The sequence below is a fragment of the Felis catus genome, chromosome B3 (assembly GCF_018350175.1).
Source record: "Felis catus isolate Fca126 chromosome B3, F.catus_Fca126_mat1.0, whole genome shotgun sequence".
Taxonomy (NCBI): domain Eukaryota; kingdom Metazoa; phylum Chordata; class Mammalia; order Carnivora; family Felidae; genus Felis; species Felis catus.
Window position 1 is genome coordinate 48386101 of NC_058373.1, and position 18913 is coordinate 48405013.

Here is an 18913-nt window from a genome sequence, read left to right on the forward strand (position 1 = left end):
CATTTAACAGATTTTATTGAACACCTAACATGTGCCAGATTATAATACCCCAGGGAGCAAAACAGATAAAGCCTGCTTTCATGGAGTTAAATTCTAGTCAAGGAAGATAGCCGGTGACAAATTAATAAAAATATAAAATGACTGGTGGCAAGTGCAATAATGAAAAGTGAAACAGAGCAAGGAGGAGAGTGATGGAGAATATTTTATCTGGGAAAGTCAAGGAAGAACTATCTGTAAATGATAACATCTAGCAAAGTTATGAAGAAAATGAACAGATAAGCTATATGGGAGAAAAGTCTTAGAAGCTGACAGAAAACGCCAGTACAAAGGCCCTGCACCAGCCTTGAGAAAATAGCACCGAGGATAGTGTGGCAGGAGCTGAATGAATGAGGAACAGAGGAATAAGAGGAGATGAGATTAGAAAGCTAGCTGAAGGCTGGGTCGTCCGGGGCCTTGTTGGCCATGATCAAGACTGGAGGGAACGACTAATGTGGTTTGGACAAAGAATCACGCTGGCCATTTTGTTGACAATAGCCCACAGAGTTGTTGGGGCAAGGAGGGGGAGGTGCTAAGGAAAGAAGCAGGGAGACCGTTTAGGTTACGGTAGCACTTTAGACAGGAAATGTTGGGGGCTTAGAAGAATGTGGTGAACAGTGTTTGGATTCTTTATTTTTTAGGAGCAATTCTTAATCTGTAGATTCCTCTCTTATCTCAGGGAAATTGTGGGAGTTACTAAGAAGAGAAAAAAAAAAGCACACTTTAACTTTAGCTGCTAATGTGTTATAAACTATACAAATCCCAAAAGATTTAAAAACCTCTAAAAAGTCTTCCGTGGGATTGTGGGAAGGGGATTTCATTTCTTCTTAAGTGGAGGTATCATTTGCTTTTCTTGTTCTTTTTAGTCATTCTGATTTTTGCAATTGAACTTAATTAAGTCATACTTTGTTCTTTAAAATGTGAAATTTGAAATCTCAATACAAATGAAAAATTTTGAGGTTATTGATTGCATTGACTGTAATGAAATTTAAATGTTGATTTTTTTACTCTATAGATTAACTGCATAGCTGTATAAAGAGGCAAATAACCATTTTTTACATTTGACTAGAATCTTTTATGAGAGATAATTTTGTTTGTAACATCTTTTAAGATATAAACTATCTCTGAACTTTATATGTGATTTCATTGCATTTGAACTTTAATGTGTTATAACAAAATTCAGATGACAGTTAAATTATTTTATACTGACTTCATTTGTATTCTGTATTAATAATTCACTTATTCAGTGGCTCAGTTAAATTAATGTATAATGCCTTTATTTGGGTTATTTATTTCTTTTTTTAATTTGATTTTTAATGGATTATTTATTTCTAAATACATTATCCCCTTCCAATTTATTACCATAGTAGTTAATCTTTATTACTACTTTTATGTCTACGGATTCCTTTCCCTAGGCTGTGTGCCTGTGCATGAGCGAGCGTACATATGTGTGAATGGGAGGGAGAAGAGGACAAGAGAATCTACTTTATAACAAGTCTTTAGAAATACAGATAATATTACACCATTATGGCTTTTAAATGCCAAACAAGTCATTTTCCAGAGTGGCAGGCATTGAATAAAAGTCATAATTCATTATAAACTCTCTGTCCTATTTCTATGTATTATAATACATATCTGCATTTTAGTATGTCTCTAAAAACTTAATTGTTTATTCAAAACATCTGTTAGAATGATACATTGTAACAGTAATAGGTTGACTGTAGCAGTGAACTCAAGATATTTTGATCATGCTTTAGGGCTGAATTTAGTACAGTGAATGGGAAATAGATGTATGTTATGCTTTGTGAAAGATGCAGTTTTAGGGTATTATGCCTAATGTTAAAAAAGAATTTTACTATTTCAAATATTTAATAAATTTATCATTTTTATTAACCTAACTTTCTTTTTCTTTTAGCAAAACTGTACAATCTAAAGTGGACTGCATTTTGGTAAGTAAAATAACTAATATTAAAGTTCTTTTGTAATAGCCTTTTCCACTATATCAAATATATTATTCTTGAGTAAATATTTATTTTAAATATAACTCAATTTTAGCAAATAAAATTTGACATTCAATTACAACCCTATTGGTGAACTGGCTACAAGCTATGTAGATACTTTCCGATATCTCATTAATAATGAAATCACAACCTGAGGCTGTTGCGTGTTTTTGAAGCTTACTGGCTTTTACTTAAGATGTTTGATGGTTTAGTTTTGTTGATAGCATGCATATTTTTCCTATTTAGGTTGCTAGACATTAGGAATTAAAGCCAAGATAATAGTTCTAATTTATGTTGCAGTTAATAGAACTCTTAAAAATGAATTTAAATGAGAGCCTTTTTAAATGCTTCATGGATTAATTTTTGTTGGTATACTTTTCATGTTTGGTTTGATGGCCTTCAGGAATTAAAACCGCAACAATAGTTTAAGATTGTATTTGTAGTTCATTAGCTCCTCTCTTGAACATGTGAGGGTAGGACATGAAGCTACTGGGGCTACTGGAATAGTACTGATGTCTTTAATGAAATCTCTGCTAATGGAATACTCCCTAGGCTCTAAAATACTCAGTGACTCTGCACTGTTAGATTTCCCCACAGTGTTCTTGTAGTTAGTTCTCTTCCTAGTTTTTTGTGACATCAGAACTTTCTTACTCAGTTTCCATGTTCCTTATAAGCCAATTTTTTTTGTGGGAAAGGGAGGATCTTTACTGTCTGGTGCTGAAATAGTATGTAAATATGTTATTAGCTTATGAAATTATTATGACCTTATGATATTATTAACTTATTAGCTTCTAGGTAGGTGAATAAATGGGAAGAGTTCATAGGAGAGGTGGTAATTTGATCCGTTCTCCTGTGCTTTTCTAACCTAATAGTTGAGATTAAGTACTTCATGGAGATGTTTTTCCTTGTTTCTTTCACTTACCCTTTCTTCTTCTTCTTTTTTTCTTTATTGGCCACACAATAACCCTCTGAAGTAGGTAATCTTGTTACCTTCCTTTTATAAATGAAGAAACATGCTGTTCACTTCAGAAAAATAATTAAACACCTTCTGTCTAGCAATGCTAGCTAGATACATGGGATTCAGAATAAAAAGGACGTATTCCCTTGCTCTCAAGAATTCACTGTTGATCACAGTGTCATATTTAAGAGTGCTGTTAAGACCTAGGAAGATAGTAATTGGGGATGGAGGGATGACTTTGCACCCAATCCCCAGAGGATTTCCTATCTGCCCCAACCCTCAAGAGTTTCATTGTTTATCACTCAGTAGTTATGGCATACTGCTTTCTTTTCAGTACCTGAGATAGTGTTGGAGGATTATTCAGCTTTTGAAGAATTTGTAATTGAAGAATTTGTAAGATATGACATTTATAAAATACTAAATAAGAAAAAGGCTTTTAAAAAATCTTTCAAGAGTTCAAAATTGTTTATATGTTAGCATAAGGTTTAAAGTTATGTATATTTGATGAACAAGATAGTAAGATCTCTGTCCTCATGAACCTTATAATTTATTGAGTGAGGTATATATTAGATGAAGTCAAATAAATGAACATTATAACTTCAGATAATGATAAATGCTATTTATCATTACAAAATTTTTGTAAAGCAAAAGGAGGCAAGTCATGGGGGTAGGGTAAATTTAGATTGGATGATCTGAGGAAATGGCATTTGAGAGGAGAATCCAGCCTTGTGTGATGATTTGCCTGTGACACTTACTAGGCAGAGGGAATAATAAGTACAAAGATTCTGAAGCAGGAAGGAGTTGGGGACATTTACAGAATACAAAGTGCAGCGATCTGGAACTTATAGAGAGAGGAGAGAATGATAGGAGAAAAGTTCAGGTAGGGAGAAGTTTTTTTTCATAGGGTATATTTGGCCATGACAAATAGTATGGATTTCATTCTCAATACATAGAGAACCAATTAAAGGGTTTCAAGTAGGAGAATAGTATGAAATGAAAATTCAAGGCTCTTGCTCCCATGATGGCAGTGGAAGATGGAAAAAAAGTATATGGATTCAAGGCTTATTTTGTATATAAAGCTAATAGACCTTGCTTGCTTATGCATTGAATGTGCAGGGAGAAACAAAGAGGAATCAAGGATAATTTCTTTCAGTCTAAAAGATTTCCTTTAATATTTCTGGTAAGGCATGTTTGCTTTTAGTGAATTTTCTTGGTTTTTCTCTGTGAATGTCTTTATTTGCCTTCGGTTTTAAAGGATAGTTTTGCTGGAAACATAATTCTTTATCAACAGGTTTTATTCTTCCATCGCTTCGAATATGCCATTCTGCCGCCCTTAGCCTTTGTTGTTTCTGATGAGTAGTGAGTAATTTATCATGTTGTTTTCATGTGCATGATGAGTTTTTTTTCTCTGGTCCATACCAAGATTTATTGAAATTCATTCACTTGCTTGTTTGCTCACCCATTTACTCTGGCTTTCAGCACTTTTTGTGTTACATGTGTATCTACGGATCACTTTGTGTTTATCCAGCTTGAGATTTGATGAACTCACATCTATGGATTATTCTGATTGGGGAAGTTCTCAGCCATTATTTCTTCAAATATTTTTCTGTTCCTTGAATTCCCCTCTCCTTCCAAAGCTTCCATTACATGTATGTTGAGATGACTAATGTTATCCTTTCAGTCTCCGAAGCTTTGTTCATTTTTCTGATTGTCTTTCTCAGTGTTCTAGTTTCTCTGTCTTTATTACAATTCTCTTTATTTGAATCATTGTCATCATGTTTCCTGTGTATGTTTAAACACAAGCACCCTTATCCTGGCAGGACTACTGTCCAGATCATATGGGATAGGTCATGGGAGTAGACCAGGCAAGAATGACACAGACTTTCAACAATTAGTACCTAAAGTTCAGTTTTTAATGACGAAACATTTCTTAACATGTTGTTTGCCATTAGTGCCCAAAGCCCTAAAATTGTTCTTCTTGACAGTTTTATATCATTATATAGTTATTTTAAGGGGAGGATTTGCTGACCTCATTTTCTAGATTTCCCAGCCTTCTCACAAAGATTTTATATGTTTTCTTGTAAAATTTTATTATTTTAGCTTTTTCTATTAGGTCTTTTTCTGTTAACCATTGTGATTTAAATTTGTGTTTTGTATGAGTGAACTGCAGTCTTTATCTTTTACCATATGTATGGATATCCAGGTGTTCCAGCACCATTTATTGAAAAGTCCACCCTTTCCCAGTCACCTCCTATGTCAAAAATAATCATGTGTGTGTCCTTTTCTTTTTTAAATTTTTTTTTTTAACATTTATTTATTTTTGAGACAGAGAGAGACACAGCATGAACGGGGGAGGGGCAGAGAGAGAGAGAGACACAGAACCGGAAGCAGGCTCCAGGCTCCGAGCCATCAGCCCAGAGCCCGACACGGGGCTCGAACTCGCGGACCGCGAGATCGTGACCTGAGCTGAAGTCAGACGTTTAACCGACTGAGCCACCCAGGCGCCCCGTGTGTGTCCTTTTCTATCCTCTTTTTTCCCATCCATTGCTTTATCTTTCCTTATGACGTCACCACACTGTCTTTTTTGTGGTAGCTTTGTAGAAAGGCTTGATATCAGGTAATATAATGGTTGACATTGATTTTAGCATTTCCATGGAAATTTAGAATAGATTTGTCAATTTCTTTCTTTTTTTTTTTTGTTTTTAATTTATTCATTTTTGAGAGACAGAGAGAGACAGAGCACAAGCAGGGGAGGGGCAGAGAGAGAGGGAGACAGAGATTCTGAAGCAGGTTCCAGGCTCCCTGCTCTCAGTACAGAGCCCAATATGGGGCTCTAACTCAAGAACCATGAGATCATGACCTGAGCTGAAGTCAGATGCAAAAAAAAAAGGAAAAACTGTAAGTCGACTGGGATTTTTGATTGCGATTACAGTGAATTTATAGATCAATTTGGGGTCAGTTGACATCTTAACAACAAGTCTTTTAATCCTTGAGCATGGTATATCTTTTTATTAGTTGGTTCTTCTATAATTTTTCTCAACAGTGTTTTGTAGTTTTCTATGTATAGGGTTTATATTATTTATGCTTAACTTAGACCTAAATATTTTAATACTTTGGATGCTATCATGAATGGTATTTAAAAATGTTTGTTATATAATGTTTTATTGCTAATACTTGTGTAGACCTTGTAGTCTGAAAACATACTAAGTTTATATATTATATTCAGAGGCTTATATGGAGAATCCTTTGGATTTTCTACCTACTTAATCAAATTGTCCATAAATAAAGACATTTCATTCATATAATTTTTTTAAATGTTTATATATTTATGGGGCGCCTGGGTGGTGCAGTCGGTTAAGCGTCCGACTTCAGCCAGGTCACAATCTCGCGGTCTGGGAGTTCGAGCCCCGCATCAGGCTCTGGGCTGATGGCTCGGAGCCTGGAGCCTGTTTCTGATTCTGTGTCTCCCTCTCTCTCTGCCCCTCGCCCGTTCATGCTCTGTCTCTCTCTGTCCGAAAAATAAATAAACGTTGAAAAAAAAATAAAAAGATAAATGTTTATATATTTTTGAGAGAGAGAAAGACAGAGTGCACGTGGGGGAGGAGCACATATAGAAGGAGACACAGAATCCCAAGCAGGCTCCAGGCTCCAAGCTGTCAGCACAGAGCCCAATGCCAGGCTTGAACTCATAGACAGTGAGATCATGACCTGAGCCAAAGCCGGACGCTTAACTGACTCAGCCACCCAGGCACCCCAGGATGTTTCATTTTAAACATCTATTTATTTTTATTCACCTTATTGCTCTGCTAGGACCTCCAGGACAACATTAAATAGAAATGGTGAGAATTTCTTTCCTTGTTCCTAGTTTTAGAAGAAAACCATTCATTCATTCACTTTATAATATGATGTTAATACTACTTTTTTTTCATGGATGCTCTTTTCAAGCTGAGAATGTTCCCTTCTGTTCCTGTTTTTCTAAGAGTTTTTTTTTTTTTATCAAGTGCATGTTTTATTTTATCAAATGCTTTTTCAGCACTCATCAAAGTAATCACAAGATAATTCTCCTTTCTTTATTCTGTTAACATGGTGAATTACACTGATTGATTTTCCCAAGTGAAACCAATCCTTGCATTTCTGTGATAAACTCTACATGATACTCTATACTTCATGTGTTGCATTATACTTTTATATATTACTACATCAGATTTGCCATTTTGTTAAAGAGTACTGTCTGTATTAATTAGGGCTTTGGAAATACTATTTTCTTGTAAAATCATTTTCTGTTTTTGGTATCTGGGTAATGTTGACTTCATATAATGAGTTTGGAAATGCTGTTCTCCATTTTCTGAAGCAATCTATTTAAAATTATTATTTCTTTAAGTGTTTCATAGATTTTACTAGTAAAACTGTGGGAAAGGTATTAGTAACAAACTTAGTTTCTTTTATTATTACAGGGCTATTCTTCTGTTTATTCTTGATACAGTTTTAGTATTTTAGTCTTTGAAGGAATTTGTTCATTTCTACTATATTACTGAATTGTTCATGTAGTGTTGCTTATAATGTTCCCTTATTATCCTTTATTGTCTGTAGAATCTGTAGCAGTTATCTCTGATTCCTGATAAGGGCCCTTTATATCTTCTTTTTTTCTGGATCAGTTTAGGTAGAGGTTTAATAATTTTATTGGTCTTTTCACATGAATTGAGTTTTGGCTTTATTGATTTTTCTCTTTTTGTCAGTTTTCTATTTTGTTTCTCTTCTAGTAAGTATTATTTCTTTCTTTCTGCTTACCTCTGTTTTAAATTATTCCTATTTTTCTAGCTCCTTAATATGGAAACTTGAAACATTTTTTCTTTTCTGTTGTAAGCTAAAGTGCTGTAAATTGTCCTATAAGCACTGGTTTAGCTGTATCCCATATTATGTTATGTTTTCATTATCAATTTTTTTTATATTTCCATTCTCATTTATTCTTATACCCATGGGACACTTAGATATATCTTGATCAGCTCCTAGATAATTGAGTATTTATCAACACTTTTTTGTTATATATCTTAGTGGATAAATTCAGATGATTTGTTCCACAATCCAAAAATATTCATATAAAAATGATTACAGTAGTGTAATATAATATAAAGTAATAAAGAAAATACAAAATATAAAGAAAAATAAGCAAATTAACCTGTAGTTAACTTTGAAAACCTTTGTGGCTGGTGTGAAGGAGACAAGAGAGAGGAGGGTTATTGTGTAGGATAGCTTTCACTATCAGTAACAGAATCACTGCCATCTTTTGGCTCAATGGAATCTTTTTCTTTTTGTACAACTTTAACAAGGAACCTATCTAATGACCTACAATGAAGCAAAGCATTCCTAAGGTTACTCTTGTGTGGAAAAGCAAAGGACTGTCCATAGGTGCTTTGACATGACAAAAAATACACTAGTGCCAATTGTGGGCACCTTGCAGTGTTCTGAAAAATTACTGACCGGCACACACCGCAGCCTGAGACCAAGCATCCGAGCATGGGAGACAGTCACCCACAATCCCACAGCGAGTGAGAGAGAGAGAAAGAGAGAGCCATCCGCTCAGTTGTGATCATGTGACATTGGGCATCATGTAGTACTCGTATTGCAAGACATCGCTTGTTTATCAAGTTAAAATTTATTAGAAATGTTTGCTCATTTTGCAGAACACTCGCAGAACAAGTTACTCGCAATCCAAAGTTTCACTGTGTATTCAACTGTCATTGGATGGAATGTTCTTAATCTAACACTTAGGTCCAGTTGGTTGTTTTTTTTTTTTCAAGATATAGGGATGCTTTTCTTCTTTCCTTATTTCAGTTACAGAGAGGGATACTAAAATGTCTCTCTTGTGATGGTTAGTATTTTTTTCTCTGTGATCCTGGCAGATTTTGCTTCATGTATTGAAGCTATTATTGGACATAAATATGTAGAAGCATTATGTCTTCTTTGTAAATTGGTTCTTTTATTATTGTGATGTTTCCGTTTTTATCTCTGATAATATTTTTGCTTTGAAGTCTGCTTTGTCTGCATAATCTTCCCCTCTTATAATTGGTGTTTGCTTGTAAGACATATCTTTTTCGACCCTTTTTTTACTCTTAAGCATTATAGGTCTTTATGGTCAAAGTGTGTTGTTGCTGTTGATGACATCATATACTTGTATCGTTCTTACCCAGTCTGACAAGCTTTATCTTGTTACTGCTTACTTGTATGGTTGAGTGTACACATAAGATTTTGCATTTATTTTCTTGTAGGTCTACTGTTAGTTCTCCTAGTTTTAGTTTATCTGAAAAAAAAAATCCTTTAATTGCCCTTCATTTCAAAGGACACTTCTTTGAATAAAGAATTCTAGTTTTTCTTTCATCATTTTAGCAGTGGTGATTCACTGTCTTCTGGCTTGCACAGTTTCCATTGGGAAGTTTGTACTTATTCTTGTTTCCCTGTATGTAATACATTCTTTTTTATTCTCCTTTAATATCTTGTAAGATTGTTTATTAGTGGTTTTCAGCAGTGCTATTATAATAGCCTTAGTATGATTTTCTCTATTTTTGTCTTGCTTTTTGTTCATTGAGCTCCTCAAATGTGTGAGTTTATATTTTTCACCAATTTTCAAAAAAATTCCTAGCCATTGAAATATTCTTCATTGCCCCTTCCATCCTGGAACTCAAAATAGGTCACAAAGGCTATGCTTAGTTTTTTTGTTTTCCTCTTTTTGCTTCATTTTGGATAGGTTATATTTCTTATCACATTCATTAATATTTTCTGCTGATGTGTCTAATCTGCTGTAAATCCCATTGAGTGAATTATTATCTGTTTTAGATCTTGAATTTTTCAGGTCAAGAAATTCTACTTGGATATTTTGTTTTGTTTTATTGTCCATTTCTCTTCTTATTAAACCCTTGGGCATATTTATAATACTTTCTTTTAAGTCCTTGTTTGCTAATTATATTATCTTTAAGTCTGTTTTATTTACTGATTTTTTGTTTATTGCAGTTTGGGTCATGTTTTCTTCTTTGCATATCTAATTATTTTTAATTTAGTATTTATTTGTTTGTTTATAGTGTGTGGGTTTTGTTCTCTTCCTTTAAAGTGTATTAAAGCTTTCTTAGACCAGGAACTAAATTACTTGTAGGATAGTTTGATCCTTTGCTGTGTTTAAGCTTTGTTGGGGCAAATCTATAATGGCATTTTTGTTAGAATTTAGCTTTTATACTAAAATATAATTTCTGGTGTCTATACTGCATTCCTTGGGTGTTCACTGAGATCTCTCAATTCTGTCTAATCAGAATTTGAACATGTCATAGACAAATACAGTTCCCTGGTGATTCTGTACCCAGCTTCATGGAGTTTTTCTGTACTCATACAGTTTAATATTCAGCAGTAGATTCCAAATCTACATGATTTGTGTAGATTTTGAAGTGATTTCATATCTTCCTTTTGGTAGTTTGCTTTCTCAAACAGTGATCTGTGTCACTTTAGTGTATCAGTACTTGGCCATGTTCTGCTTGAGTTCCCCCTCCTTATACCATTTCACAAGTTGCCTTCAGATGGAATTATCTTATTTGTGTCTTTTCTCTCAGATGTAACAGTTCTATGCTAAAACAGTTGTTGGGTATGTTTTGTTTAGGTTTTTAGTTGGTGAAGCTGGGAAAGGTACTCCAGTGTCAGGTACTCCTGTGTGGCCACATTCATAAGCCCATTAATAGATATTTTAAAGATTCAGTAAAATGTACAGGTCCCTTCAACCCCCTTCATTTCCTAGTGAGCTGTCATCGACTCTTCTCCACAAAAACTGTTTCCAACTTTTAAACTAAAGTTCCCAAACTCAATTCTTCTCTTACTGTCAGCAGATGATCTCACCTCCTACTTTTCTGAGAAAATAAGAAGACACAGTGAAGGTATTCCACAAAATTAACACTGTTTCTGATCGCCAACTCACTAGTCGCTCACTTCTGTACCTATTGTATCCCTTCTCTTTTCTCCTAATAGTAGAAATATCTTTCTGCCTTTCTGAAAGTTGATCTCTATCTAGGCTCTGATCCCATACCTTCCTATCTCAGAATTCCTTTATTCTCTTCTCCTGGGTTTTTTTTTTTTTTTCTCATTTTCAACTAGCCTTTTTCTGTTAAAAGTTAAATGGTTAACCTTTTCTCATCTATTAAAAAAAATCCTTCTTGAAATTCACAACCTTTCTCTAGCTACCCTGTCTTCCTTCTTTCTTTTGAAACCCATTCTCATGCCTCACCTTCCATTCACTCTTCAACTCCAGCAACAAGTCTTCCAGTAACCACTTCTCTGACACCTGTGTTTACCAAGAAGACCATGAATGGTCGGTCTCTTATTGCTAAATATAACGGTCTCAGTCCCTAATTTCACCACCCTTTTTCACTTGACTGTTGATCATTCCCCAACCCTCCTCATTTAGTACGTTCCTATTCTTTTCATTCCTTAGATACCATACTATCTTGGTTTTCCTGCTACATCTTAGGCTGTTCCTCTCCAGTTTCCTTCAAGAGCCTCTAGTACACGTCTACCTGAATTGTCTGCATTCTGTCTGTATTTTCCCGTGATGATTTCATCTACTTTGATGGTTTCAATTAATGTCAGTATGGTGATGTCTGCTAATTATACATCCCCACCTTAAGGTCTAGATTTCATCTTTCCATCAAGTTTACCAGAATGTCCCATAGTTACTTCATACTCCTCTTTTCCAGAACCAATCTCATTGTATCATACCCCAATTCTGAACCTACCTGTATTAGTTTCTTATTGCTGCTACGACAAATTACCATAAACTTAGTGGCATAAAACAAAACAAATTTATTACAGTTCTGTAGGTCAGCAGTCGACACGCCTCACTAGGATAAAATGAAAGTAGCATCAGGGCTGTGTTCCTTTTGAAAGCTGTAGGGGAGAATCTGCTTCCTTGCCTTTTTTAGCTTTTAATGGCTGTATCTTCAAAGCCAGCAGTGGCTGCTCAAGTCTGTCTTACACTGCATTACTTTGACACTTCTCTTTTTGTGTGTTCAGAGTTCCCTCAGGCTCCCTCTTATCTGGACACTTGTGATTACATTGGGCCTACTGTATAATCCAGGATAATCTCTCCATCTTAAGGTCCTTAATCACATCTACAAAGTCCCTTTTGCCACCATGGAAGGTAACAGGTTTACTGTTTTCCTGGGAAGAGAAGATTAGGACATGAACATTCTTTGTACCATATTGTCTTAGTGGATGTACTCATTCATCCATCCTAAAAACCTGGTAGTCATTCTTCATTCTTATCCTCAGTGTACCTCATATCTGGTCAATCACCAAGTCCTATCAATTCTGCCTCCTTAATTGATCCATTTTTGTCCGTCCCTACTGCTGCTGCATTAATCCAGGTTGCCATACTTGTTAGAAATACTGCAGCTCTTTCTCTGCTTCTAGACTCTTCACTTTCATTCTGTCCTCTGCAGCACCATTATAATCAGCTTTATAAAATGTGCATCTGTTATTTTATACCCTTGCTTCACACCTCTCACCAGATCCCCATTATTCTTTGTTAAGTCATGGGAGACCTTTCATACTCATGTCTTACTTCTCTTGTTTAATCTTACCTTTTTTCACTCCCTCCACAGGCTCTCATTAAGGCATAGCGAATAGTTGTGAAATAAGAGAATATATACTCTCTAGAATAGTGCTGTCCATTAAAACATGGCTAATGAACACTTAAAATGTGGCTAGTGTGACTGAAGAACTGAATTTTTATTCCATTTAAGTTAATTTCAAGTGAAATAGCTACATGTGACCAGTGGCAACCAGTTTGCGTTGTGCAGGCCTGGTTCTCAGGCCTCGTTGTGCAGCAATGGTTCTCAACCAGAGGCATTTTTGCCCCTTATGGGACATTTGACAATATCTAGAGACAGTTTTGATTTTCAACAGAGTGTACGACCAGCATCAAGGAGGTTGAAGACAAGGCTGTTCAAACATTCTACAAAACACTAGACATCACCCTGTAACATACTTATCAGCCCAAAATTGTTAGTAATGTTAAAGTTGAAAAAACTCTGGTCTAGACCATCTCTTCTTCTTCTTTTTTTTTTTCCTTGTTTTTCTTTTTCTTATATTTTAAGATTCTTAGGTATCACTCCCTCTGGAATACCATCTGTGATTTCTTAGGTCTGAGTTTGATACATCTGTGTCCCATATTATCCTGTGTTTTAATTACTTTTCTTGGTATTATGTAGTCATCTCTATGATAATTATAATAAGCATTTTTATTTGTTCTTAGCTTCTCAAGTGTAGGAATATATTCATTATAATATGGGCAAAGGCATATGACAATGGTCAGTGCATATTTGTTAGGTATATGAATGAGCATAAACTAATCAATTATTAAACATTGCAATTTAGAATATAAAGAAGGTTGCCACCTTCAGTTTAGGCATTTTAGAGACCTTAAACTTGCTAAGATATTTGAATTTATTTTTTGGAATTGCTTCACAGTTTGCCAGTAAGAACAGAAACTTATTTCATTGTTTTGGAGGAAAAGAACATTTTTTCTTTTTCTGACATTTTCCCTTTTTTCTTGTTCTACTCTACTTACATATACCCCTTCCTTTCCTACTCTCCTGTTAGGAGATAACCATCCTGAGCCACCACCACTCTCCTTTACAGAGTACAGATGGGGAACTAAAACTTTACTGCATAGATGCAGGAAGGACGCAAGCAAATGAAGTGGAACTAACAAGCCAGAAACTAAGGAAACTGTTTAGCAGTATAGCAGAATGGCTGAGAGCTGAGGCTATAGAATGAAACAGACGTGAGTTTGAATCCTTGCCCCAGCCAATATTACCATTACTGTTTGAATTTGGACAATTTTAACCTAAATCAGTTTTGTAACAAAGGACATAATAACAGTACCTATCGCAGAGTTGTTGTGAATATTAAATGAGATAATTAGTATAAATACAGTGCCTGGCACATAATAAGCACACATGGCAGCTTTAGTTGATGGTGTTATACGTGTAAATTGATAATATGGATCTAATTGACTTAAATTACCATAAATTTGTTTTTAGAAGTCTAAACATTAGTTAAAGACACATGTTCATCATCACAGAACATACTGTTTAAAAATGAATGCTGCCCATATGGAAACACTGAGAGGAGAGCATTGAATCCCTGAAACCTCGTGAATGGAAGATGGAAAAGGTTGGGAATCTCCTGGCTAAAGCCTTCTGAGAAGCCAGAAGGTGCATATTGTAGAACAGATGCCGGTGTCAACACTCCATACTCTCTCTTCCTCCAGGCCTTTGTAGATGCTATTTCCTCTGCCAGCTGTGCCCTTCTCAGGTTTTTTTTCACTTGGATAACTCCTGCCCCTTCTTTTGGACTCGGTTCAGAAACCTTTTCAGAAAGTTTTGTTCATGTACTAAGAATGAATTCAGCTGCAGATAACAGAAAACCCTATTGGTGGCTTACAGAAATAAGAGTTTGTGTTATCTAACAAGTCCAAAATTAGGCATTCTAGAGTGGTGCGGTAACTCAACAATGCCACCGGAGTCCTAGGTGTTTTGTTTTTTTTTGTTTTTTTTTTGTTTTTTTGCTGTGTCATCTTTTGTTCCAGTCACGTCATTGATGGCTGCTGCACTTATCTGCCTTTGTCCAAATGGTGAGGCAGGCAGGGAGGAAAGGCAAAAGAGCTTTCTTCTAGAGACGTTCTGTCTTTATTTTAGGATACTTTACTTCCCTTCTGAAAACCCACTTCAGAAACTTCAGATTCCAGAGTAATGTCATTTGGGTACTCCTAGCTGTAAGGGAAACTAGAACATGGAGGATTTTTTTTTTTTCTAGCCTCTATATGAAAGGAAGACAAAGAAGAAAATGGTTAGCAATTTATGTGTATATGTACATATATACTAGTTCAACCTATCTGCATTACCTTCTCATTTAAGAGCCCCTGCTTTCATGCACCCTATAAAACACTCTGTACTCCTCTTAAAGCTCTTACCACATAGTATGCTAATCACCAGATTAATTTGTTTTCTTCTCCAAAAATAAGCTTTTCGAAGTAAAGACTATTTCTTACGGTCTTTATATCCCTAGTGCTTAGCACAGTGTCTAGTACATGGAATATACTCAGTAACCATTTGCTGAATGATTATTCACGAACAATAATTATCAAAAAGAATGTATAATATGCATATAATATCCCCAAACAGAGTTTCTTTGTATTTGTTATTGTTTTTATTGTTAGCGTTTATTGAGTATGTATTACCATATGCCAGATGAGTACTTTACATGTTTTATCACTCTGTCTTCTTAATTTGCCTATGAGGTTAATCTTGTTTTCATCTTCATTTTATAGACAAGGAAGCTCAGACAGGTTAAGTAATTTATCCAAGGTCATAAAACTTGATAATTGGTAGAATTAGGTTTTTAATCTAGGTAATCTGACCCCAGAACCCAGGCTTTTAAAAACTGTGATACACTATATCATTTTTTAAAAATATCTGAAACATGAGTTTATTTGTGAATTTTTTGAAATTCTGTTTCTTATTATAATCAAGAATTATTTCTCAAAATATTAATCAATAATTATTTTTGAAAATAATTTTCCAACTTTAATTCTGAAATGAAAAAATTAAAATCTGATTTTATTATTTTACTGAATTTTAGTAGTCAGTAATTCTAAATGCAATTTAGTTTTTTGCATGCAGGTTGCTTGAATGCGTTTTAAAGAAATAACATTGTCTCTAAAACAAAATAGCTAAAATTATTCTAATTAATTAAATCAATTATAATTGCGAAGACTATACCACTATGAAATCTAGAAGAAGTGAAAAATTTTAAATTGTATCTATGCTAGTTTTAAAGCCTAGCATTTTGCCTGTTTATCAGTAAAGAAAAATGAAAATATTTGTAGTGGTATAATTGTGAATAAAATTTTTTTGTTAATGTTTTAATGCTTTTGCAATTAAAGCATTTGGTTTTTACTTAATTTTAATGATAGCCAATATATCTTAAACTAAATTTCTCATGAGTTATAACACTTTTAGATCTATAATGTCATTATACATTTGTAAAGTTGATCCAGTTACATTTTTTTTTAATGTTTATTCATTTTTTGAGAGAGAGAGTGCAAGGAGGGTAGGGGCAGAGAGAAGGAGGGAGACACAGAATTCAAAGCAGGCCCCAGGCTCCAAGCTGTCAGTACAAAGCCTGATGTGGGGCTCGAACCCACAAACTGCAAGATAATAACCTGAACTGAAGTTGGAGACTTAACCAACTGAGACACCCAGGCATCCCCCAGTTACATTTTTTATAACCAATTTAATAGTAGAGACTAAATCTTACCCTCGCCATACCTAGTACTGGAAGATTAGCTAGACCCCAGCAGAATTTGAAAGCTGCTCAGTCCATATTGCTTAGTCCTCTTGCCTTAGTTTAGTTAAATGAACTACCTGACAGGTGTAGGAAGGCCTGAAATGTGAGAGAAATAACCATGAGTGTAATTGGTATAGGAAAAGCCTGTTTTGGTTAGAGTCCATCACAGCGAGTTGGGGAATCACTGTTCACGTTTCCCAAAATATGGTCCTTGGAAGAATAGTCCCATAGAATGTTAAAATATTATGCAAAAAGTTTGAAAAGTCAAAAATGTTTCATGAACTTTGGATTAAAAAATATCTTAAAAGCTGTTAATATGGTGTTACATGTCATGAATCTTAAGTACTCAGTGTGTTCTGTACGTTTTTCCCCTCATAAGACTTATCATGAAAACGGTTTTCTGGGCCACACTGTTTAGGAAATGATTGGTAAAATCTGTAGAGCAAGTTTCCAGAATAGAGAGAGAGAAATTATTTCCCGTATGTTATCATTCGGAACTACCAGGATATTGAGAACTTCCTACTTACGTTACTGTGTTTTAGGTGTTTGCACCACCAGGAAGCAGTGTTTCCAGCAGTTCTAATGTTCAGGTTCCCTAAATGATTAGTCCTGCTTTGAAATTATTAGAACTAATAATGGTTAAGGGGGCAGGCAGGGGAAAGACTATATGTTTTGGTTCCTGTTAGGAAAGGCTAATGTAAATATTAAATAACATTCAGTTTGTCAGGAAATCAGTCGAAGCACCAAGAAAAATATATGTCTCATGGATTAGGCAGTTCAACAGCAATCCTAGTAAGTATATAAATGTAAGATTAGACAACCTTTGCTTACCTTTTTTCTCATTAGTTGGAAAGATAAAGGCTTAAAACCAAGAATAAGGGAGGATATTTTAAACCATTTGAGTCCGTATTTTAAACCTCTCAGGAGGAGTATGCTGCCTGACTTCTAGGGCTCTCTAACGGACTAACTGACCAATATTGCAAAAGGACTCAAAACAAAAAACAAAAAAAAAAAGTGTTTTACAGAACTGTGCTATAAATCCTGGGATAGGGTTTATTCATATGAAAGTTGACCAAAAGAGGACTTTGTAGGATTATCATTAAGAGGGAGAAGTGGTAAGTGACACAGAATTGCCAGAAGACTATTCCTTTTAGAGGGTTGGAGAAACCTGAAACTGGGTGACAAATGCCATCATTTAGACCATTCAAGTAGTGAGGTAGGTTCCCTCCAGAGGAGAGCTCTCAGGAGGGTCCTCTTGCAAGGGAGTACAATAGAAAACTTGAAAAAGTGAACTTGTTATGAATCTGTATTAAGTGTGTCCTAGGTTCTGAATATTGATTCATTAATCCTTTAAAGACTCTATCTCCCACTCCCACTAGAATAGTGTTTGTCCTCTCTAAGGAAATGAACAAAAATTAAAAGACTAAACTATGTTTTAAAAAACTTTATCTCTTGGGACGCCTGGGTGGCTCAGGCAGTTGACTTCGGCTCAGGTCATGATCTCGCAGTTCATGAGTTTGAGCCCCACATTGGGCTCTGTGCTGACAGCTCAGAACCTGGAGCCTGCTTCCGATTCTGTGTCTCCCTCTCTCTCTCTGTCTCAAAAATAAATAAACATTAAATAAACATTGCACTCTGTCTTTCTCAAAAATAAATAAACATTAAAAAAATTAAAAAATAAAAAACTTTACCTTTTTAGTGAGCACCAAAGCCTTTAGTGAGCACCAAAGGTTGTTTTCAGGTAAAGCAACCAACTTTCTGGGCACATATGAGTTGTCCATTACAAAATCTAAAACCTAAAAATAGAATCACAAAAAAGACACCAAATACCCCATCTGAAAAATCCTGTTTAGCATAGTAGTAAGTTCATTAGAACAGGCAAGGAGAAAGCCAAGCAAGAAGTCGGTCTGTGGGAAGTTTGTTCATTTATCAGATATCAGAGATCCCTATGTGGAAGTTCAGCAGTACCTGGATCCTCACCAGGGTTGTATTTGGAGCACTGCAATAGAGGATATTTCCCTGGCTCTTCTAGTATCATTTCATCTTGGCTTATAGCATCTTTTTAATATGGCTTTCTCTGAATCTAAGTACATTCCTGGATTTTAAAACATATGCTAACTCAGATATGGACTGGATGGTAATAACAAGCAGGTCTTTCCAGCAAATCAAGCTTCTTAGTGCTTATGGCCCTGGAAGGAATCAGCACTTAACCCTGTAGACCAGAGGAACTAATCTAGAGAACCACAGGCTAGGTCTGTTCCACAGAGGTGTTTTCTTTGGCCCACATTGACATTTTTTAAATTTCATATTGGTTACCACATTTCAAAATTGGGAGAGTTCACAGAAAAAAAATTGTGTGTTTGGTTTCTCTTGAAAACTCAGGGCACTAAGTCCTTACTTCCATATGACAGCAGTTACTAGGCTTCGGTAGCAGTTACCCCTTTCAAACATGATCTGTACTCTCCAGTCTTCTCAATTCCCACCAGGCTTTTGTTCCTTAGCATAAATACATTTCTTCCCTATAGTCTGTTTTTAA

General features: G+C 35.2%; 1 protein-coding gene across 3 annotated transcripts in view; it reads left to right on the forward strand.

Moving 5' to 3' along the window:
• Positions 1 to 18913, forward strand: part of RFX7 (regulatory factor X7) — a 133026-nt gene that overhangs the window by 50485 nt on the left and 63628 nt on the right. For all 3 annotated transcript variants that reach the window (XM_045059273.1, XM_045059274.1, XM_045059275.1), the window contains exon 3: positions 1952 to 1985. In XM_045059273.1, the coding sequence (XP_044915208.1) occupies positions 1952 to 1985 (34 nt within the window). The remainder of the gene's footprint in view (positions 1 to 1951; positions 1986 to 18913) is intronic.